Source organism: Delphinus delphis, chromosome 8 (genome assembly GCF_949987515.2).
Source record: "Delphinus delphis chromosome 8, mDelDel1.2, whole genome shotgun sequence".
In the NCBI taxonomy this organism is placed as follows: domain Eukaryota; kingdom Metazoa; phylum Chordata; class Mammalia; order Artiodactyla; family Delphinidae; genus Delphinus; species Delphinus delphis.
Window position 1 is genome coordinate 61,461,675 of NC_082690.1, and position 24,086 is coordinate 61,485,760.

Genomic DNA, 24,086 nt, shown 5'->3' on the forward strand with positions numbered 1-24,086 from the left:
GATGGATGCTTGTGTATTTAGGTGGAGTCAAAACTGGCTGAAGAGACCCAGGGGGTGACTGATAGAGCCTATCCTTGCCCCTGGTCATTCAGTATTTTTATTTATGCGTTGGATGAGAATATGAAGCTGCGAAAAATAGGATCTTGTTTCAAATCAATCTAGAGAAGGTAGAATAAGGGACTGAATAGAATAGATCCACGCCCAATCTGTATGCCCACCTTAAGAACTTTGAAGTGTTGGAGGTAATAGGGGGAGGGTGCTGGTCGCATGGAGTCTTGTTTGAACAGAGTACCTTTGACTTTGAGTAGGAACGTAAAGGAGATGTTGATGATGAGAAACCCTGGGAAGCCAAGATGAAAAGTCTTTAATAAACAGGGGAGACAAACAGTACCCCAGCCTTTGGTGGAGGCTGGATAGGAGGCAGGTGTGTTCCAGAAAGGAAAGCAGCTCGCTGTGCTGCAGAGATATCCCTTCTTGGGACCTGAAGGATGGGAGAGTGGGGACTTGAGAGTGGCTGGAAGTATAGACCTTCCGGGAAGCTAGAGGATGGCCGCTAGAGGACCCTCAGTTTTCTCTGTTGGAGTCTGGCATAAACACGTAAAGGACACGGCTACACCCTGGACCTAGTAACTCCCCTCCCTTGGATGGAAATAGAATGTGCTAATCTGTCCTTGATCCCACACCATCCCCAGGTCCTACTGCTCAGCCTTTCAATGAGGAGCTATGAATATAACCCTTTTTGTCAAACTGGGCCTCAGCTTCGTGCAGTGGGATTTCAGCTCCATGTGTCTTTTCCTGCTGTCTAGACCCTGCCTCAACTCGGTGGCTCCACTGGATCCTTTTGGATTCCCCTCAGCCCCTTGTCCTTACTGGGCACGGAAATCCCGTCAGTCCTGCCTCCCCCTCCCCAACACCAGGTGACGCACTGTGCACAGGACGTCATTACCTCTTTTCCCTCGTCTGGGGCCCCTCTGAGCCATAGCTGCTCTATCTCAAGTGGAGTACAATGCAGGCAGGGCCTACAGGAGCAGCCTCTTTCCCTCCTGGTGTCTCTTTCAGTCTTCTGTGCTGTGGCCGAGAGCCCAGGTCTGGCACACCGGGACCAATCTCAGGCTCCAGGACTGCCCCTCTTCTGGCGGGCTCAGTTCTTGGGACGTGGTTTTTACTCTTATCTTCTGATGTTATTCCTTGTCTAGCTTTTTGGTTTTGCTCTGGAGACTGAGCATTGCTTTGAACCCCAGCTGGCGGCCAGGGCCCTCGCACCTCACCAGATTGCTGCCAGGCCTTCCCTGGAGGTATTCTCTCTTCCTGGCACATGTCATGTCTTAATGTGTACCAATCTCTTGATGCTACTCCTGTTCTACCTGGTCTCTGGGCTGAGCCGCAGCCTAGAAATGCTCTCTGTAGATGAGACTTGCAGACCTTTACCTGCTCTGTTCTTTGTACCTTGTACCTAGAATAGCCTCGTAGTCCAGGAGACCCAGCTCCTGCAATAATCTCAGCCCCACAGCCAGTCCTCAGGCTCCAGTGACATTGCTAGGTACCCTTACCAGCCATCCCCTTCTACCTAGTGTAGCACTGTAGCCTTGCTTACCCTGTAGGGTAAAAGCCACTGCATCTGGGCACATGGGCTCATCGCAGCCCAGAATGGCTGGGATGTATTGAGAAGGCACTAGTTCTCTTCACTGTGTATTAGGAGAGTATGATCCAGTAAGCTTCCTGTATTGCTCTAAGGCCTCTCATCCTTTCCAAACTAGGCCTTGACTTAGCAGAGAAAATGGCACAGAGTGTGGCCAGTGTGTGTCTAAGAAGAGAAACGACTTCCTCCTGAGCGGGAAGGCTTTGTGGAGGAGGGGATGCAGCAGAGTCTGCAGGGCTAAGTGTGTAGTGGGCACCCCGACTCACTGTGCCCTTCTTCTCTGGCAGTGACCCGCCATAATCACCTCAAGGACTTCATGCTTGTGGTGTCTATCGTTATTGGTGTGGGCGGCTGCTGGTTTGCTTATATCCAGAACCGTTACTCCAAGGAGCACATGAAGAAGATGATGAAGGATCTGGAGGGCTTACACCGAGCTGAGCAGAGTCTGCATGACCTTCAGGAAAGGTAAGGCCCTGCCCCTTCCCCACGGCCCTGGTGCTGCCATCTCTTGGGAGCCTCCAGTTTCCACCTGCGCTGTGGGCCGTCTGGCTCCTGAGACCCTGCCGACGACGTAGAGGCCCAGGCTGTGTCATCCTTCCAAACCTGCATCAGAGCCTAGGTTCCTGCCATTCCATTCGCACAGGCAAGTATTCCTCCCCAGGGCAGAAGCTTATTTCTCTCTTTTCTCCCTCGGAGCTTCAGAGGGAGAAGTGTGGAGCTGTCAGAGGTCTTGAGCTTCCCTGGTTGGATGACTAGTTAGGGGTCATTCTATCCTCCGTCCCACCTCTGGACTGCTTCCCTTCCCATAGAAGTAGACATAATTAACTGTTCTTCACTGTTTCCCAAAGAAACCTCACAAATCTGTCTTCCTAATACCTTTCATGCTTTCTTGTACAGCATCTAAATCTCATGAGACTCACTTGTTGTATGACTTTGGGTAAATCCCTTTCCTTTCTAGGACTTATTTCCTCATCAGTAATGTAAAGGCATTGAACTAGGAGAATACCAGGGCCTTCTAGCTCTGATAGTCTGGTATTCTGTTTAAATAAAACATGGCTTAGAAACTATTGTAGAAGATCTAGCTGTGAAGAGAAGGTGCCAGTCAGTCAGCCAACCTAAGTATTGGGTTGGCCAAAAGTTTCCTTCTGTTTTTAAAGTAAAAATAAAAGACACATTTTTCATTTTCACCAAGAACTTTATTGAACAGTGTATTCACCGTTTTGTTCCACTACCTTCTGCCATTTTTCAGACAGCTTCGTAGTTCCATCTCCCCAAAACTTTTTATCTTTTTGAGCAAAGAACCGTTCCAGGTGCCTTTTACAGTCTTTCAGGGAATTGAAATTTTTTCCATTAAGAGAATTTTGTAAAGACCGAAATAAATGGAAATCCGAAGGTGCAATATCTGGTGAATACGGCGGGTGAATCAGAACTTCCCAGCCAAGCTGTAACAGTTTTTGCCTGGTCATCAAAGAAACATGCGGTCTTGCGTCATCCCAATCAAAGATTATGCATTTTCTGTTGAATAATTCTAGACGCTTTTCGTCGAGTGCTGCTTTCATTTGGTCTAATTGGGAGCAATACTTGTTGGAATTAATCGTTCGGTTTTCCGGAAAAAGCTCGTAATAGAGGACTCCCTTCCAATCCTACCATATACACAACATCACCTTCTTTGGATGAAGACCGTTCTTTGGTGTGGTTGGTGGTGGTTCATTTCACTTCCCCCACGATCTCTTCCCTTCCACATTATTGTACAGTATCCGCTTTTCATCGCCCGTCACAATTTGTTTTACACACAGAACATTTTCGTTACACTTAAGTAGAGAACCGCATGTGGAAATATGGTCAAGAAGGTTTTTTTGCTTAACTTATGTGAAACGCAAACATCAAAGCGATTCACATAACCAAGCTGGTGCAAATGATTTCCTACATTTGATGTGGATATTTTGAGTATGTTGGCTATCTCCCGCGTGGTGTAATGTTGATTATTCTCAACTAATGTCTTGATTTTATTGCTATCAACTTCAACTGGCCTACCTGACCGTGGAGCATCATCCAGCAAGCACGAAACTTCGTAAACCACTTTTGACATGTTCAATCAGTCACAGCACCTTCTCCATACACTGCACAAGTCTTTTTCTGTGTTTCATTTGTGTTTTTATCTTTCTTGAAATAATAAAGCCTAATAAGCTGAAAAATGTTGTTTTTTTCTTCCATCTTCAATATTAAAATGGCTACACAAAAATTCACCAGTTTTTTTTTTTTTTTGCGGTACACGGGCCTCTCACTGTTGCGGCCTCTCCTGTTGCAGAGCACAGGCTCCGGACGCGCAGGCTCAGCGGCCATGGCTCACGGGCCCAGCCGCTCCGCGGCATGTGGGATCTTCCCGGACCGGGGCACGAACCCGTGTCCCCTGCATCGGCAGGCGGACTCTCAACCACTGCGCCACCAGAGAAGCCCCCAAAATTCACCAATTTTGATAAGTTTTTTTTTAAATGCATGCTGATATGACAGCTGTCACAATACAATCTAACAAAATTGTTTCTAATGAAGTTAAAGACAACTAAGCGCTACTGGAACCATCTTACAGAGAAAAACCAAACGAACTTTTTGGCCAACCCAACACTTCCTGAAGTCTAGGAATCAGGTCTGTGCAGGGAATTGTAAGGAAGTCACTGCTCCTGGGGCCACAAAGCTCACACTTAAGAAGGAGCAGTGACTCAGTGCCAGCTTATGGGACGAGAGCTTCAAGGACTGGAAGGGCACAGAGGTAGGAGATGAGTGGATGTGGAGTCTGAGGAGGTGGCCTTGAAAGACGAGTAGGAAAGATGTAACCTGGTAGTTCTGGTTGAATGTATAGAGTGAGGCCAGATCCCTGGCACCTACAGACTCACATGGAGAAATTTAGCAGGATGCAAAAGGCAATAGAGAGTCAATGTAGGTATTTGGCTTTTTTGCTTTGTTTTGGTTTTGAGAAAAGGAGAAGCCTACTTCAGGACTGTCTTTTAGAAAATTATTCCAACAGCCTAGGGGCTCCAGTTGGGAAGTCTTTGCAGGAATCCATGTAAAAAGGAATGAAGAAGTCTGGCTCTTTTCTGTTATTTTAAAATGATAGATATAATTTTCTTTGGAGGGATGGGGAAAGGATTTCTTAAGAGCTAGGTATTGTTAAGTACTTAAATGTATTATTGTTTTTAATCACCACAACCCTGTTAGGTAGGTATTGTTATCCCAATTTTCAAGTTGAAGAAATGAAGCCTCAGAGAGGGTGAGTGTCAGTAAGTAGTAAGCTAGGAATTTCGACACCCACAGGGCGCTGCCTCAATAAAGGCAGGCTTAGCAGATTCATTTCCATGGGCTGGACTTTTAGGAGGCAAGAGGAGTTTTATCTTTGAGCCGATTCCTGGCTACTTTGCTGGACCCCCTTGTTCCTGGGCCCTTTTCCAAACAGGGGCTAAATGCTGCTATGTGGGCAGTCCCCGTTCTTCATTTGTCTGAAAAACATGTACTGTTTTCATTCCAAAGGCAAAGAATCTAGGCAGGAGACATTCCAAGTTTGGGGATAAAACTAAGCTCCCAGCCCTCCCTGCTCCGCACGGCCTCCAGAGCTAAATGACCACTGCGGCACTTGGAGAAACAAATGCACACACTCCCCAAAGACAGGCTTGCACCTGTGCACACACATATCCTCCTCTGACAGTGTCCAGAGCCCATGTGCCTCCTTGTCCCTCCTCACTTTGGCAGGCCTACACTGTCAGCCACCAAAGAGCTTTTTTACAGAGTTCCTGATATTTTGGGTGAGTAAATGTAATGCTACATGTGCATTCCAGTTAGGATTTCATTGGGTTTCAAGATAATTCTTTGAGGCAGGCAGGAATTTTGATTCCCATTTACAAAGGAAGAAACAGGCCTAGTCCAGGGAACAGACTTGTCCATAGTCATACAGCTGCTTAGAGCCAGGGCTTGCAGTCAGGCTGCCTGATTTTCTTGCTTGTAATGGTAACTGATTGCTGCCTTCAGGACGCTTAGTCTTCTGTGGAGGAGATGTAGTGAGACAAGGCTTGATTGTATATTTATTTTCTCATTTCTGTACCCAGTGGTATTTATTGATCTTCATCTCTATTAGATCCTGTTAGGGTTATGAAAGTGGGTCAGTTTTGATTCTACTTTAAAAGGAGCTCCCTATTGTGTGGAGAAGACAGGCATATCACAGGCTTTTCAGAAGAGGCTGCTTCCGGAGAGGATAATATGTCAGTGAAGAATCGAATCCCTAGTGGTGTAATTTCAAGCAGTGGGGTCATGGAAGAATACAATAAAGGAGGACATTCAGCAAGGGGAAGGGGATGGGGCTGGAAATGGCACCTCTGATTTGTTTTTAGCTGTGCATGTAGCGCCACCTGCTGTATACCTTAAGGAGGTTCAACTGCCTTTCACTCCAGGAGCAAAGTAGATAGAAGGCTGCAGTTTGTCAGCAGGAAGCTTGCAGCCTAGACATTTTCCCTCTTCCCTCCTTACTTGTCACCACATCTTTTGAGGCTTCAGTCACTGACACATCTGGACTTGGGATTATTTAGAGGCTGAGTTCTGTTTCTGCCTCTTCTGTTTCACCTTCTTAATTAACTCAGTGGTCAGTGCTCTTCTCTGTGGGCCCTACTTGTTCTGTAGCCTATCCTTCCTCTTCCGTACCTCAAGTCTAAAGCCATATATCACTTGTCTTCTTCCTCATCCTTTCCCCCTCTTATCCTGCTTCCCCGGTAACTTGGTGGTTCCTGCTAAGATCGGAAGACCTGACAGTGGCTAAGTCCTTTCCCTCTTCCAGAGGGACTAGCCAACTGTTACTCTTTCTTCTGGGTCTAGTCCCAGGCCTCACCTTCCCTGACTCCTTTCAGGCAGAGTTGATCACCCCATCCCTGGGGCCTACCCAACACCTTGTATATCTCTCTATCATAGAACTTATCACACTGTGTGCACCTATCTGTTTACTTGTTTATATTGGACTAGATTATGAGTACCTCAGCAGCAGAGACAGTTTTCTCACTCATTTCAATATATCTAGGGCTCAGCACAGGGCTTGGCATTTAGTAGATGCCTTAAAGTACTTGGTGAATGAATGGATGGATGAATGAATGAACATAGATATGTGGCGGAAAGAAGGGAGGAAGGAAGGAAGCTTGGTTGGATGGATGAAAGGTTTTGTCAGTAAACAGAGGGAATGTGTGGGTGGGTACAAGAGCATATTTTCATTATAACTGATGCCCTAGAGATCTTACCCACCATGGAAGATACTTAGGAAGGGAACTCAGGGCTGGGGGCAGCAGGGGCTCTCCCAAATCCTGTCCAGCCCCTTTGGCATGAATTTCATTTTTCGGTGCTTCTGGGAACAGGTACTCAGGAGTCCAAGAGGTACAGCTCAATAGTTCCTCTCTCATCTTCCTTAAATCCCCCCCACTACCACCACCTCTGTCACATCTCACCATCAGGCTTTCTCTGGGTCTTTGGTCTAGCTTGCAGGGTGTTCTACATTTATTGCACCTTCCAGATGCCTTGGTATAAGGGTAGTAACTGTGGGATTTGAAGACATACAGATTGGAATTCTGGTCTCAGTTCTACATGCAGTTAATTCCTGTCTCTAAGCCTTCATGTCCGTATCTGTCCCAGGCTTATAATGATACAATATATCATTATCTGCAGGGAGAACAAATGTGAAATACCTTGTAAATTAGTAGTTGTTACGATCTGAGTATGTGAGACACCTTAGAAGGAAGGATTCAGGTACCCAGGAACCTAGCTTCACAGCCTTTATTACTGGCAGCAGAATGATGGCCCACATAAGAATTATGGTAGTGACCGTGGTTTCTGTTGGCCCTGAGCTACCTCAGAGCCAGGCAGGCAGCAGAGTAGGGAGAATATGTTCAGAGTGCTGGAGCCCTCATTTTCCTCTTGGATGCCATGCCTCGTGGCGTGTTGGCTGGCGCCCACTTGCCTGGCCTTCTCCAGCTCCCCGCATCGCCCCCCAGGCTGCACAAAGCTCAGGAGGAGCACCGCACAGTGGAAGTGGAGAAGGTACACCTGGAGAAGAAGCTGCGTGATGAGATCAGCCTTGCCAAGCAGGAAGCCCAGCGGCTGAAGGAGCTGCGGGAGGGTACTGAGAATGAACGGAGCCGCCAAAAATATGCTGAGGAGGAGTTGGAGCAGGTAGGGGAAATCTGCGAATTCTTGGACACCCCGAGGGGGTGGGGTAAAAGGGCAGGGGCCAAAGGTCTGGCTAAGAGTAGTGGGAAAGTTGCAAAAAATGGTCACTGCAGTTGTCAAAGAACAGTGAATAGCAGGTGGTAACAGTTATTTTGTTCCTTTTTAATTGAGGTATTTACATAAAGTATACAAATCCTAAGTATACAGCTGGCACACTTTTACATATGCATGTACTTGTGTAACCACCATCCAGATCAAGATACAGACTCTCTTAAGCACTCAGAAGGCTCGCTTTTGCCTCCCCTTTCTCCCTGTCAGTATTCCACCCAAAAGGTAACTACAGTCTTAATCTCTAAACCAGATTAGTTTCACGTGCTTTTTGAACGTCATCTAAATAGCATTATACAGTATGTATTCTTTTGTGTTTCGTTTCTTTCACTCAACATTGTGTCTGTGAGAGTCATCCATGTTTCATGTAGTGATAACTGATTTATTTCCATTGCTGAGTGTTAATCCATTGTATGAATATACTGTAAATTATTTATCCATTCTCCTGTTGATAGACTTTTGGGTTGTTTGCAGATTTTTTTTTTTTTTTTACAGTTTATCAATAACATTGTTTATGAACCTCCTTGGTGGGCATCACTTATTTCTGTTGGATATGCAGTAGGTCATTTATATATTTAACTTTATCAGAAATTGACTATTTTCCAAAATGGTTGTACCAATCTATACTGCCACCAGCAATAGTGTGCGAGTTCTAGTTGAGCTACAACCTTGGTATTTTTAGGCATTTTCATTTTATACATTCTGATATGGATGTAATGGTATCTCATGGTGATTTTAATTTTTATTTTCCTATTGACCAATAATATTGAATACCTTTCCATACGTTTATTGACCATTTTATTTGGGAATCTCTTCTAATTTAAAAAATTGGGTTGTATTTTTTCTTAATTGATTTGTAAGAGTTTTAAAATATATTCTGGATGTAAGTCTTCATGTCTATATATATACATACATATTGCAAATATTTTCTCCCAGACTGTGGCTTGCTTTTTTGCTCTTTTAATATTGTCTTTTAATGAACAGACGTTCTTGACTTTAATGAAGACCAATTACTCAATCTTTTTTTTTTTTAATGGTTGATGTTTTTTGTGGCCTAAATCTTTTCCTAACTCCAAGATATTTTCCTCTAGAAGCTTTATTGTTTTACTTTTCACATTTAGGGATATGGCTTATTTCAAACTAATTTTTATGTATAAGATGAGATAGGAGATCAAGATTTTTTCCCCGGTAGATACGCTGTTCTGTGGTCTATATGTCTATCCTTATCCCACATTGTCTTACAACAAGTCTTGATATCTGGCAGTGTTAGGTTCTCCAGTTTTGTCCTCCTGCCAGATGGCCTTGGCTATTCTAGGTTCTTTGCATTTCCATGTTGGCTTGTCATTCCGTTACAGTGTGCTCTGCTGGGATTGTTATTTGTTTTTACATTGAATCTATAGATTAATGTGGGGGAAAACTGACACTTTAACCAAATAATTATTCTAATTCATGAGCACTGGTTATCCTGTCACCTATTTAGGTCTCTAAAAATTTCTCTCAACAATGTTTTGTAGTTTTCAGTGTAGAAGTCTTGCACTTAAATTTTTTTTTAACTTGTTCTTATTTTTCTAGCTGCTTGAGATGGAAGAATAGGTTATAGATTTTAAACCTTTAATCTTTTCTAACACATGCATTTAGAGCTATAAATTCCCATCTCAGCACTGCTTTAGCTGCATTTACTAAGTTTTGATATTTCATATTTTCATTATCATTCACTTCAAAATATTTTCTAATTTCCATTGTGATTTCTTATTTGGCCTGTGGTTATTTAGAAGTGTGTTGCCTAATTTTCAAACACTTGGGCACTTTCCTATTTATCTTTCTCATTGATTTCCAGTTTAATTTTGCTGTGGTCACACAGTGTGTGCCATAGGGTTTTAGTCCTTTCAAATGTGCTGAGACTTGGTTGATGTAAACAGACTACACAAAACGATTGAAAGGCAAAGTGTCAGACTGGATAAAAAACAAAACCCAACTATATGCTGTTTACAAGAGGCAAGCTTTAGAAATAAGGATACAAGATGGTTAAAAGTAAAAGGATGAGAACACTAGGATAAACACTAAGCAAAATAAAGCAGCTGTAGCTATATTAATATCAGACAAAGTAGACTTTAGAGAAAGAAGTGTTACTAGAGACAAAAATGGACATTTCACTTATGATATGTGTGAATTAAACAGTAATATATAACAACCTTTAATTTGGTACACCTAATAATATAGTTAAAATACATATGTAAAGCAAAAGTTAAGAAAACTAAAAGGACAAATTCATAATCAAAGTTAGAGATTTGAGCATCTATCTCTCAGTAATAAGCAGCCAAAAATATCAGTAAGGATATAAAAAATTTAAACGTGGTTAATCAATTTCACCTCATTGGTGTATATAGAGCATTTTACCCAACAACTGCAGAATACACGTTCTCTGTAGTGTGTATTATGCTTAGTTCTGTTCTTTATTTCTCTCTGTGCTTTGGTTTGGTTGTTTTATATTGATCTGTCTTTGAGTTCCCTAATCCTGTGTTCTGCCGAGAATTGTGCTATTTAGCCCATCCAGTGGAATCCTACTCTCGGATAATGTATTTTTCTAGAATGCCCTTTCATAGGGCATTTTCTAGAATACTCTTTTATAGGTTCTCATTCCCTGTCCAGAGTCTCCATGTTTTCATGTTTCCTGTCCATCTTTTCCCATATTTTCTTTAACATTTCAATCATAGTTGTTTTAAAGTCCTTGACTGGTAACTCTTAACATCTGGATCATTTGTGGGACTGCTTATTTTTTCTCTTGATTATTGCTTATATTTTCCTGCCTCTTCTCATGTCTAGTAATTTATTTTTATTAAATGCTGGACAGTGTGCATAAAAAATAATAGAGGCTGCAGGTGATTTTTAATCTTCCATCAGATATAGGGTTCTGTTAGGTATGTTGGGTGAGGCTCTGATTGCCTCAAGCCAATGAGAGACTGACATATGTTGGAACTGGGTTGTAGTTTAATAAGACTTGGTCTAAGGCTCATTTGTCCCAGTTTCTCAGGTATGCCCCTTCCTGACTTGTTATTCAGATCTGGTGGATTTCTTTCTCCTCAGCCCTGAAAGGCTATGAGAGATTCATTTCTGCCCCTTGGAGGTTTTTTTTTTTTGTGGTACGCGGGCCTCTCACTGTTGTGGCCTCTCCCGTTGCGGAGCACAGGCTCCAGACGCGCAGGCTCAGCGGCCATGGCTCACGGGACCAGCCGCTCCACGGCATGTGGGATCTTCCCGGACCAGGGCACGAACCCCTGTCCCCTGCATCGGCAGGCGGACTCTCAACCACTGTGCCACCAGGGAAGCCCTCCTTGGAGGTTTTTAAGTTAGCGCTTTGTCCTCTTGCTCCTCATAGCTTCAAAGTTTTGCAGCTACATCAAACTGCTTTTAATGTAGAACTTGATCTTACACTTCCAGACTCGGTGTATCAGCCTCTAAGGTATCTGTTCCTCATTTTAAATCTATAAAGCCAGGAGTGGGCCATTTTATAGTTTCCTTTTCAAGGAGCAAAAACCAATTGATGCTTCATCTTGTCATTGGCTTTCAGAGGAATGAAGGTGTTCTGTCCTTAGCTAAGGCCCTCCCGGTCTATATTAGGTTCAGGGGAGGACCTCAGGCCTGCTATGGGATACTTCCCCAGTGGCTGAAGTTGGGCATGAGACTGCTCTCAATCTCTTTTCTCTGGGATTCTGACCAGCTAAAAGTCAGTGTTCAGATGGGGGAGTTGGGGATCATTTATACTGGTAGGCTGGGTGAGATAGAAGGAATTCAGTGAATATAATGGATTCTGTATATACTCTCAGATTCATGCTTAAGTGCTTTGTGACCATCTGCTTCATTTTATGCTCCTTGCTGAGAAGTCAGTGAGGAGGTTTCTGCTTACACATTGGTCCTTCCATATCTTGACCTCTGTTGGCAGTGCCCATGTTAGGTATAAGCTTGCTTGTTGTTTTCTTGCCTTGTAGAGAGTGCCTATTACAGCCTACCCACCCATCTCAATGGGAGAATCACTGATAAAGTCTCTGGGCTGGAGGAGACTTTGGAGAGTATTCAGGCCAATCCCCTTCTGGATCAGCAATCATTTTGAAGGTTTTTCAGACATGAGCTCTTTACATACCTCTCATGACGGGGAGCTCACGCTCTCCTGAGATCACCCCTTCGCTTACAGTTTGGATTTGCATGGGAGAAAGCCTTACACTGATTGAGGTCTGCTTTAGGAAACACATGGTCACACAGCCAGTTGAGTGACAGACCAGGGACCAGATCATATTTCCAGACTCCCAACCAAATGCTTTTCCTGCCACATTGTGATGTCTTGGGTCCAGGAACAGACCCAACTGTCAGAAAGAAGAGGATTTATTGAGATAGCCTGTACCTTATGAGAGCAGGGAAGATTGCTGAGATTGGCTATATGATGAGGAGAGGCAACCAGTATGTGAGAATAGATTGCTCTACTCTGGCAGCAAAAATAAATAAATAAATAAATCAATCTCCATCTGAGTTCTGGTTGACACTACTGACTGTGTGACCTTGAGGAGGTTACTTTCCTTCTCCAAGCTTGGTTTCTTGTATGTAAAATACAGAGAATAATCCTTGCCCCTTCTCCCTCTTGGGAGAGTTGTGAAGCTTAGGTGAGACAGAAGAAAAGAACTCTGAAGTATCATACAGAGGCATTGGAGAGGGTCTTGGTAGTAGTAAGGACTCACATCCTCTTGGCTACACAGGTCCGGGAGGCCTTGAGGAAAGCAGAGAAGGAGCTGGAATCACATAGCTCATGGTATGCTCCAGAGGCCCTTCAGAAGTGGCTGCAGCTGACACACGAGGTGGAGGTACAGTACTACAACATCAAGAAGCAAAATGCCGAGAAGCAGCTGCTGGTGGCCAAGGAGGGGGTGAGACCTGCCTTCCTGCTGCCCTCTTCTCTCCCCCCACCCTCCTTTCACCTGCCTTTCTTCCTCCTCTCTGCCTCTCTATATCCCTCCTGTTGGACACAGAGACATCCTGGTGTTGGGTTTTGTTTCTTTTCCTGATAATACAGTTTCTAATAATGTCTTCAGGCTTCTGGAGGAGGGAATGAGGGTGTGGGGCTACTCCCACCTGCCTTTTGGGAAAGATGAAGCAAGTGGAGGCAGGTAGAGGGAAGTCTCTGCTGGCCCCAGACTGACATGGGGACAGAATCCTCCTGGGGCCAGGATCCCTTTGCTTGTCTCACTGCCTCTATTTTCTTTCTTCCCCTATGCTTTTCTCTCCTGTTGCCTTCTGTTTTCCTTTCCCTTCTTGTCTTCCTTCTTCTTGTGCAGCCTAAGCTGTGCTAGGAGGAAGGGGAACCAGTCACAGAATAGCATTTCTCATTTCTCTAGCCTCTATCCCTGCTCTTTTTAAGCTGAGGGCCTCATCTTTGCAGGCTGAGAAGATAAAAAAGAAGAGAAACACACTCTTTGGCACCTTCCACGTGGCCCACAGCTCTTCCCTGGATGATGTGGATCACAAAATCTTAACAGCTAAGTAAGTAGCCCCTGTTGCCCAGCTCTGGCGATGTCCATCCCATCCTCAGAGTCGGAGGTCGTCCAGGGCCTCCAGCCCTAACTCTGCTTCTTCACTGGTAGAGGTACAGCTCTGGTCTCGTGCCGCAGCCCTTGGCTATTTCCCACCTTGCTCTTAAGTTTATGATTTAATTGTGTTTCTTATTTACACATATCCCCCCAACTTGCTCCTCTGAGAAGCAGCCTCACTTCTGTTGGGGCTCACACCCATGCCTGCCATTTCCTTTCATCCCTCTTCAGGCAAGCTCTGAGCGAGGTGACGGCAGCACTGCGGGAACGCCTGCACCGCTGGCAACAGATTGAGATCCTCTGTGGCTTCCAGATTGTCAATAACCCTGGTGTCCACTCCCTGGTGGCTGCCCTCAACATAGATCCCAGCTGGATGGGTAGTACGCGCCCCAACCCTGCCCACTTCATCATGACTGACGATGTGGACGACATGGACGAGGAGATTGTGTCACCCTTGTCCATGCAGTGTAGGTGACCTCTTGGCTGGGGAGGAGGGAAGGAGCCTTTGATGTGCAGATTGAGAAGTTGGCCTCTGCTGTGCTTAAGCAACATATGGGGCAGAAACCAAGATGGTTTAACTCATGACCTTGGTTAGTAAAGCATAATCCGCATCAAGATACCCCTTTATAATTGTCCTTTTGGTGGTTTTCCCTTTGCTATATATTCTGTTTACCCTATGGGTCTGTTGTGTTAAGTGTGTCTCCCTTCACTCTTTGTGTTTTTTTTAATCTCTTTATTCTCCTTTCCCCCCGCTCCTATCTATCTTTATAAAAATAATCTCCTTTAGTGGTTCATAATATAAAAATGGCATTCATTTTGACTACTTATTGCTTTAATTGGTTTTAATTTTATATTCCTTACTTTTAACTGCTAAAGTAGTTGAATGGAATGATGTCTCTTTCTTTTTGTTTTTTCGTGTGAGGCCCCAGGAAGCTATAGTCCCTTACGGTAAAAGAGCCCTAAATCCTCCAAGCCAGAAAGACATTCTTGTCCAGGAGGGATCTCCTGCACAAGCATGTCTGTCTTTCCACCTGAACTCTCGGCCATCCCCACCCTCTGTCCTGGGTCTTCCCTCTTCCTTTTCTCCCCTGCGAGTGGTAAGAGCTGAGTAGAGCAGAATTGAAGGAGACAGCACTCTGTGGGAATTCTTAAGTGAAGGAAGGGACATACCCCTTACTGACCCTGTTGAATTTTTCTCTGGATCAGAGGCTATTTTAGATAAATAGGATAGACTTTTATGGAAAAGCTCTTGTGCTGGGCCCATATCCCATGAGTGCAGAGGGGATGGCAGAAAGCTGGGCTGGGTTAGGGGCTCACTTTCAGAAAGTCAGATTCTTTAATCAGGCTGGATTCCAGCTCCAGACAGGATTTATTTGTAAGTTTCTTCAGCGATAGTCTGCCTCTGGGCAAGCCTCTTCTTTCCCTGGGCTGTTAACTTGGCAGGGCTTTAGTCAGAGGCCCAGCAAGGTTAGGATCCCTAGCAGGTAGAGCTTGATCTTGATGTATTGATCTAAAGGCTCCCATGTTCTCCGGGTTGGGAGGGACCTTCATTAGCTCTGAGCCACCCACCCCTTGCCCCCTGGCCCTTCCCTTATCCCACTGAGGGGCAGGGCGAAGCCCTCTGTAAATCAGATTCTCTTCTCCTTTTGGCCTGGCTGTTGGACCCTAGATGCTGCCTGGCTGATGGGGCGTAGGTTCAGTGACCGCTCTCTCTGCTCAGCATCCGCCGGCTCGGATGATCAGTCCCTCTGGAAATACCCGGGTTTGAGGAGCCCCTTTGGGGCTTTTGTTTTTCCAACTTTTGGGGCTAAACCAACACTCCTATCCCACGGGCCCCTTCTCCTGCCTGCATCCCTCCCCTGCCTGCTCTGCTATTCCCTCACCACGGTCCCTACTAACTTCAGGGAAGGGTTCGGAGGTGAGAAGAATCAGCCTGCTCAGCTGAGTGCTTGAGAGAGAACAGCCATGGTGATGGGAGGCTTAGGCTTCTCCTTTCAGCCCAGCTAGACAGATGTCCTGGCGGCCCTTCATCTAGCTGGGCTGAGATGAAAGAGGGAAGGAAAGATCCTCTTCCTCTTTTCTCCTTCTGTGTTCCCCTTCTGTCTCTCTTTCCCCGTCCCTATTCCACGCCTCCTCTTCCCCTTAAGCCTCCCTTTCATGTCTCGAAAGCCACCAGCCATAGAAGCCCTGGCTCCCTAGCTCTCCATCACCATGGAACTGTGTTCTCTTCCTGGTGGCCCTTCCAAGGCTTCTGCCATCCATGTAACCGTGTCCTTTCTCCCATCTTTAGGGAGAAGGCAGGGAGGCCCATATATCAGGGTAGAGGAGAAAAAAACAAAGGTGTGAATTCTGTTTTCAACTGGAGCTGGGAGTGAGCCCAAGAGGGATGTTCTAGCACATCTCTAAGTTATCTGGTACCACACTCCCCTTCTCTGGGCATGGTGGCCCTCATCTTCCAAGAGCCTGATCTGCAGCATTGATCCAAGAGCTGGTTCTTCGTTGGGTACATGCTTATTAGAAGAAATTTGGATAGTAAAAAGAGTAAATGTGGGCATAAAAAGGTACCTGTAATCCCATCATATTGAGTACCTTCTCTTTCAGTCTTTTGTCTGTGAATTTTTAAATAATTTTTTATGTGGTCAAGATAATGATAACCACTACCATTTATTGAGTGCCATGAACTGTGTCAGGTACTTTAAAAATATTATCTTGAAGCCTCAGGACAACCCTGAAGGATTTTGTAAATTAGGAATTAAAATAGGGAAGTAAGTTACTCAAGGTCACAGCTAGAAACAGAAAGGCCTTGTTTCAAATTCCTGTCTTTTTTATTCTATAGCTCAAGGTATTCCTTTTACATGAAATTTGGTAGCCTTTTGTTTTTCCTGAGCATTTTAATAGACATTTTTCTATGTTTTAAAAATCTTCTCAGGAGCAGCTTTTTTTTTTTTTTTTTTTTGGCTGCGCAATGCGGCTTGCAGAATCTTAGTTCCCCAACCAGGGATCGAACCCAGGGCCTGGCAGTGAAAGCGCTGAGTCCTAACCACTGGACCGCCAGGGAATTCCCATAAGCATCATGTTTAATAGCTGTGTAACCTTCCAGCAGTTGGATGTGTTATCATCTTCCTGTCGTTCCACCTTTATGTTTACTTTCATACAATTGTTAATAATGATGTGATGAGCATGTCTGTGTATAAATCCTTGTCTGAGTTGTGAATTATTTCCTGAGTTTGGCTTTCTAAAAAGGCTGGTTCTTAGTGCCCTCCCGGACCTTGTCCCAAACCCCTATCCTACCCCGTCCTGCCTGTGCCCTCCCACTAACTGCCTTACCGTCTCCCTTCATAGTAATGTTGGCCCTAGGTCTGCTTCCATTGGAATTGCCATTAAAACTGACCTGGGTACCTCATCTTCAACTTCCCCTTCCTTTTAGGACCCCTGGTGGGAGGTTTCGGGGAGGAGGCGCCCCATTCTCCAGATTGGCCACTGAAGGCCCAGAGTGGTCTCCAGTAAGCATTTCTCCATGGGCAAACCTGCTTGCCACCAGCCCAAAGTAGGCTGGCCCTTCCTCACACTTTCTTCACTCTCCTTGCAGCCCCCAGCCTGCAGAGCAGCAGCGTCCGGCAGCGCCTGACGGAACCACAGCATGGCCTGGGATCTCAGAGGTTGGTAGAGGGCGAGGCTGGCCGCTTCTTGACAAGCCGGGTCTCTCTGCGGCGAATGCGCAGCCTTTCATCTGGACAGTCTTTCAGTTCTGAAGGCCTCGGGACCAGCGCTCCATCTGCCTCTGCTTCTTCTTCCTGCTCCTCTACCACCACCACCACTGCCACCACCTCCAGCACCATCACCACCACCACCACCTCCATCACCACCGTCCACATCCACCCTGTTTATTACCACCACAGCACTTCCTATTTCCTCCAGATGGAGCCCTACCCTGACCCACCCCCTTCTGACAGCACCGCTGTGATGCCTTGGCATTCAGAGACCTTGGGGTACCAGCTGTCTCTCTTCTCTTTCCTTTCTCCCTTCCTTGCCCCTCTGCTGCCTTTACCTCGGCCTTTGCCTGCTGGCTGCTGCTTGGTCAGCTGCGGGGTGTGTGTGTGCGGTGGGGCACTTCTCCTTGTCCTATCCTTTCCCAGCCTGCGAATCCTCCTTAAGGTCAGCCTAACTCCCTAAGGCTTTCTTCCCTTCTCTGTTTGGGGTTTGCTGACTCTAAACATGAGTAACAACCCCGCTGCCTCACGGTCCTATAGCACCTTGGCCTAAACTTTCACATCTGTTATCTCAATGGAGTCCTCACTTCCTTCACACCCTCAACGAACATTTATTGATACCTACTCTGCCAGGCTCTGCTGGGCATGGGGATTCGTAGATGATAAGATACAATCCCAGCCATCAAGAATTGCAGTCTGGTCTGGGAGAGGTACATAAATGATTCTGGAACAGTTTGATAAGTGCTAAGGGGGTGTTGAAGAAGGAATGGCTAACAGTGTGAACCCGGGTGGAATGCTTCACAAGAGAGATGACATTTGTGCTGGCACCCTGTGTGCAGGCAAAGGAGAAAGTGTATTCTAGGCAGAGGAAACACATGCACAGGCATAGAGTTTCAAGAGAACCTGATCTACGTGTGGTTAGAACATTGGCTATGTGTTGGTGGGAAGGGGTAGCAGATGAGGCTAGAATGATGAGGGGTTCTGAAAGGACACGGGCTTTGGCCATTACCCTTTAGGAGACGGAGAACTGCAAAGGGGTTTTTAGAAGAAAGTGAATTGGTCATATTTGCACTTTAGAAATAACATTTTAGTGGCCTGTATAAAGGAAACAATGGGGAGACTACAGGAATTTGGAAGTCATTGCAGTAGGCCATCAGGGGAGGTAACAAGGTCTTGGTATAGAAACAAGAGGATTAATTTGGTAACTGGCTTTGAGGGGTGGAGGAGAGGAAGGAGTGTAGGATGATGCCCAGGTTTCTAGCTTGGGTGACCGAATGGATGTAGTACCCTTCATGGAATTACTCTTCAGAAGGGGGGGAAACAGATTTAGGGGTTTTGGACAAGCGAGGTTTATAGGTCGGGCCGGCATTAAAAACACTCACGTCTGAGAAGGAAGTTAAGGTTCTGAAAGGTTAAGTAATTTTCCCCAGGTCCCAAAGCTAATTAGGAGCAGAACACAGACTAGGACTTGGCTTTCCATTCCAGGACACTCTGTCGGATATTTTTGTCCTTTCACAAGGTCTCAGTAAGTGAACTGTATCAGAACTGGTGAAAGGCTTTCTCCCACAGCCTGGTGTGGCAGCTGCAGGGACTTTCCCTGCTATAGCTCAAGGTGATAGGCTAGGGTCAGATATAGTAGCCTTGACCTCACCTGAACAAGCTTAGAGGACCCTCAGGAAGTCCCTCTCCTCTGGAAGGACCTCTCATCTCTGAAGCTGTGGCCATGGCTCAATCCTGGTCTCTGGGTTGCAGCCGCCTTACCCTGTTGCTTCCTTTTGGTCCTGCCTCACCCTGGATGCCAATCTCTCTAGCTCTACCCCTCGAACCTCTGGATAATTATCCTTGAAGGCTGTTCCTTTCTCTTTCACAAAAGGACAGCCTTTACTAGAAGCAGAGCTACTCATCTTCATCCTCACCCTCATCTTCATCCAAAAGCCTAGGCAGGGAGACTGCCCTTCCCAGTACAGATGGAGAGGACTGAAGTGGGTTGGGGGCACTAGAGGATGCTGTGGATCTCACGCTCCAAGGCCCAGGCTGAGGGCAGTGGGGAGGGAGGGTGGGGAAGTACGTGCCTCTGCCTGGCCTGTTCACTACTGAATTTTCTTTTGCACCATGCATCAGAGGATCGTCTCTAAAGGCAAACAGGCTCTCTAGTAAGGTTAGTAGCTTGGGGTGGGAGCCCAAGGCAGCCCAACCTTTGGGGAGGGACACCCCTGACCTGAATTGTCTCAAAGACTCAGGGAGGGAAGGTGAGCTTGCCTCAATGGGCCTTTCCCCTCCTATATCCACCCAGGCTTCCTCCCAGGTTCTTTTCTTGCTTTGGAAGCCTCAGCTTTCGTTGATGATGGAGGCACAGAGGGATGGGAATCATGACCAAATGGGGCAGTGGGCCAGGGGGAGTGAGTCTGGGTAGACCCCAACCTCTTGACCTCTCGTCCTTCCTTGGTATTAGAAAGGTGGGCTCCTAGGATCCTCACCTCCTCAGCCTAGAGGGCCCCTCTTCCCGGTGTGGCTGCCCCCCAGAATTTCCTTGGCACCATGCTCAGTGGTTCACACCTGTGTGGAAAAGGCAGGATACGGAGAGGGTCATCTTGGGACTTAGAGAAACAAGGACACATTTAGATAGAAGCAAGGACACCATCTGAAATATGAAAGCAAATATGAGACCGTTCATAAACACTAGAGTACGTGGCTGAAACAGTATTTGGAATGGGAGTTGGAGCTGGGATTGTTCTCTGCTATCCCCTGTCTTCAGCAAGGTACTGGCCCACAGCGTGGCTGCTTAAGTTAATTGTTTCCTGCTGAGAATTAAACCTGTAATAACTATTAGTCAACCTCCTGCTTTTGCCTGTTTTTGGAGCCTGGTGCCCTCCCTAATTTTTCCACCCACAGCCTCCTTCTTTCCGGGTCCTGCTGTGCTCTCCTCTCCCACTCATGACCCTTTCCCTTTGGTTTCCTGACTTGGATGTTTAAACATTTCCCTTAGCCCTCTCCTCTGCCTCTGCCATGGGTTCTCAGGCCTCTGGGAAAGGAGAAGGAGGGTTACGGGATTGGAAGGGGACTCCCATATCTACCCTCTTGTCTATAGAGGCAGGAGGTGTGGCGTCCAGAATTAGTTCGTGGTCTTCTTAGGAACAGCCAGCCCCTTAAAGGGTCTCGACTATCCTGGACTGCCTCTGTGTGTGCACGTCCAGTGTGCAGTGCCGTGTCCCCGTAGCTCAGCCTTGCAAAGAAACCTCTTGTGACTGGCCCACGGAAGGGTCTTCCTGCTTGACTGGCCTCATCATCTTCATTCCCACAATACTTTCTACATTTTCAAGTGCTTTGCCAACATATTTGGGCCTCCAAACAGTCTTGCAAGATAATTGAATTGGTGTTATCTTCATTTGGCCAAAATTGAGGACCAGCAAGGTTAGATGACTTGTCCAAGGTCATACAGCAAGCCTCAGGCAGAGATGGAAATTGAATTAGACCTTAGGACTTCCAGCGTGCAGCTTTTCTGAACCACTGCTCCTTAAAGGCCAATGTCCTGTCTTTCTATGCCTCCCTACATTCTCCCCGTCTGCAGAGCTCTGAAAAAGACCCCAGCCTTCCTGCTGTCAGCCAGCTTTGGTTTGAATGCTGAAACACTTCTCTGTGACCTCCTTTGAATCCTGACAGAGGGTTGGAAGAGGCAGCATCTTGGCCTTTTGGGGTGGGTGAGGGATTGTTTGCAAGGCTGTTCTTACCTTTCTCTCCCCAGGCTGGGTCAGGCTCACTTATTGCATGTGCCCTGTTCCTTGGGGCCTGGCCCAGACTGGATGTGTCCCAGGGGTGACAGGAGTAAATGGGGGAGGGAGGCATGGAAAATGGTGACTCAGAGAAATATACGGGTTCTGGGTTAGCTTAGGGTGCAGTTGTAAGAAATCTAGCCAGCTATGGAAGCAGAGATTTTATTGAGGAGGATGCCTGTGGCATTGAAGCCAATGGTTGCACCGGTTTAGGGCCTGGCCATTCATCAGGGGTGGGGCGCAGGCCTTAGAAAGCCCTTTGCCAGAAAGATAATGGTATAATGACATTTGTTTTTGATTCTTGTCTGTCTCTTCTCTCTCCATCACTTTTGCCTCTTTCTTTTCTTCTCTCCCCTTGGTCCTCCTTATTTCTACCTGCTTCTCCTTTTGCTTTTCTTCCTCCCCAATTTTACTCTTTTCTCCTTATCTCTTCTCCAATCTATCCTTATTCCCTATTCCTTCCTTCTCTCTTATCTCGTGCTTATGGCCTGCTCAACTTCCCTCTGTTTCTCATTCTTCCCTCTTTCCCACCTGCTGTTCACCCTATTTTATCTCTCCTGCCCCTCCCTCCATCCCCATTTTCCTACTGTGCCCTTGTCTTCTCTCTTGGCCCCTGTCTCCTCTTCAAATTCCCCCCTGCCCCCCCATCCTCTATGCGTCCCTTTCTTCCTCTCTGACCTCTCTTACAGGGATTTGACCCATTCCGATTCGGAGTCCTCCCTCCACATGAGTGACCGCCAGCGTCTGGTCCTCAAGCCTCCTCAGATGGTCCGTGCTGCAGATGAGGCTCTCAGTGCCATGACTTCTAACGGCAGCCACCGGCTGATTGAGGGGGTCCATCCCGCCTCTCTGGTGGAGAAACTGCCTGACAGCCCTGCCCTGGCCAAGAAGGCACTGCTGGCACTGAACCACGGGCTGGACAAGGCCCACAGCCTGATGGAGCTGAGCTCCCCAGCCCCACCTAGTGGTTCTCCACATTTGGATTCTTCCCGTTCTCACAGCCCCAGTTCCCCAGACCCAGACACGCCGTCTCCAGCTGGGGACAGCAGAGCCCTGCAGTCTAGCCGAAATACACGTATTCCCCACCTGGCTGGCAAGAAGGCTGTGGCTGAGGAGGATAATGGCTCCATTGGTGAGGAGACAGACTCCAGCCCAGGCCGGAAGAAGTTTCCCCTCAAAATCTTTAAGAAGCCTCTTAAGAAGTAGGCAGGATGAGGGTGGCAGTTGTGGGACAGCTTGTCCTCACCTGCTCTTCTGCCTCCCCTTCCCTCCCTTCCAACATACCTGGCCCCCAGCATGGGGCATGGGAGGGGCTGGCCCTGGGGCCTGGGCACTGTACATACTTGCCCCCCGTATCCTTGGGTCCTTCAACATTATTTATTAACTGACCACCATGGCCTGCCTGCCCTGCCTCCCTCCCAACCATGGGCTGCTGCTGTCACTCCCTCTCCACTTCAGTGCATGTCTTAGTTGCTGCCCCCTCAGCTCTCAGTCCACCTCTGGGGTCCAGCTTCTGTCTCTGCTGTCCCAGTTTTGAGGTTTGGTTTCTTGTTTCTCTCTGTCTCCTGCTTTTGGACTCCCCCCCCCCCCCGCCACTCCCCAACTTCCCCTAGAGGCTAGGGGGGAAGAGAGGGGCAGTAACTTCTGACACCTGTGCCTCAGATCTCTTCCACCTCACCGACCATGGTTCTGTTTGCCCCAGACTGGGGCCTAGGACCTAATATTTGCAGTTTGCTCTCTGGGAGTGTGGTGGGCCAGAGGGAACCTCGGCCTGGAGCTCACTGAGGCCTCCAGGGGTCCATGGGGGAGCGAAACCAACTCCCAGAGGACAAGCCACTAGAGTTCTGAAGAGAGGCTAGGCTAGGGGATAGATCGGAAGAGACTTCTCCTAGTTGGAGGATGAGTGGAAGCCAGAGGTGTGGGCTACAAAGCAGTCACCTTTTCTCTCTTCTCTCACTCACACCTGCCTCTCTCTTATCCCCGCTCCCCCACCCTGCAGGAGGGTTTGTCTATAAGAGGCGCTGCCCAAATGCTCCCCAAGCCTCATTACTCCTGAGGCTCAGGACAGTGGGCTCCCATGGCCGTGGGAGCCTCAGCTATGATACAGGGCTCTAATGGGGCCTTGGAGCTGCTGGGCAGGATGTTGTCACATTTGAACCAAAAGACAGTTTAAAGTTGAAAAATGAAATCTCCTGAATTTCCCAAGTGCCTGCACTGCATACTTGCCCTGTGAGACCCCATTTTCATGTTACTGCATATCCTGGGCCAGAGGCTCAAGAAGGACACAGCCGGTTTAGGGAAGGGGGTGGCTAAGGAAGATGGTGTAGGTCAAGGTGGCTGTGTGACCACTCCCCCGCCCTTCCCACCCTCTAGACAACTCTCTCCCTTCCCTGTTTTTGCAATGGCTGTAAAGGTATTTTCCCTCTGCCCCACTCCCTGCCGTGTCTTTACTCTGGGATCCTATTTTGGGCCTGGGGTGGGGGCACCTGGGGCTGGTCTTGGGAGGGTGCTAGGCTGCAGACTGCCGTGTACCCCCTGGACACCCTCACATGGGTTTTTCTGTGTTATTTCATAAGACTCTTTGAAGTCCAATAAAGCATGTAGGAGATTTTAACCTCTGCTGGCTTTGACTGACTCTCCTTGTGTTCTCTGTGCTCTTTGTGGCACAGCAGACAGGATGAAGAGACATTTCTCTGCTGCCAAAGGAAAGTGAAACTCTCATACACATTCCCAAAAGCTCTCTGGGTAGGGTTACCAGATGAAATACAGGATACAGTAGTTGAATATTAGACAAACAAATAAATTTTTAGTATAATTATGTCCCATGAAATATTGGGGATACATTTTTATTAGCTAAATCTGGCAACCCTATCTCTAGGCCATCTGACCCTATCTATCATATGGCTTCACTTATCACCTGTGACTGTTAGAATTACAGGCATAACTCATTTTATTGCACTTCGCGAGTATTGCATTTTTTACAGATTGAAGATTTGTGGCAAGCAAGTCTTATCAGCACCATTTTTCTAACAGCATTTGCTTGCTTCACGTCTCTGTGTCACATTTGGTAATTCTTGCAATATTTCAAACCCTCCAC

General features: G+C 46.9%; 1 protein-coding gene across 5 annotated transcripts in view; it reads left to right on the plus strand.

Annotated features, from left to right (window-relative positions):
- STIM1 (stromal interaction molecule 1) overlaps nucleotides 1-23,357 on the plus strand; it is a 192,530-nt gene extending 169,173 nt beyond the window's left edge. The window contains exons 6-14 of one of the 5 annotated variants that reach the window (XM_060018388.2): nucleotides 1,927-2,104; nucleotides 7,654-7,831; nucleotides 12,682-12,849; nucleotides 13,362-13,462; nucleotides 13,741-13,976; nucleotides 15,179-15,271; nucleotides 17,099-17,168; nucleotides 19,341-19,377; nucleotides 21,679-21,857. In XM_060018388.2, coding sequence (XP_059874371.1) covers nucleotides 1,927-2,104; nucleotides 7,654-7,831; nucleotides 12,682-12,849; nucleotides 13,362-13,462; nucleotides 13,741-13,976; nucleotides 15,179-15,271; nucleotides 17,099-17,168; nucleotides 19,341-19,377; nucleotides 21,679-21,723 — 1,106 coding nt within the window. In that variant the 3' untranslated portion in view covers nucleotides 21,724-21,857. Of the gene's footprint in view, nucleotides 1-1,926; nucleotides 2,105-7,653; nucleotides 7,832-12,681; nucleotides 12,850-13,361; nucleotides 13,463-13,740; nucleotides 13,977-15,178; nucleotides 15,272-17,098; nucleotides 17,499-19,340; nucleotides 19,378-21,678 lie in introns of all 5 variants that reach the window. The other 4 variants (XM_060018389.2, XM_060018386.2, XM_060018385.2 and 1 more) reach the window with 4 other exon arrangements.
- The last annotated feature ends 729 nt before the right edge of the window (nucleotides 23,358-24,086 follow it).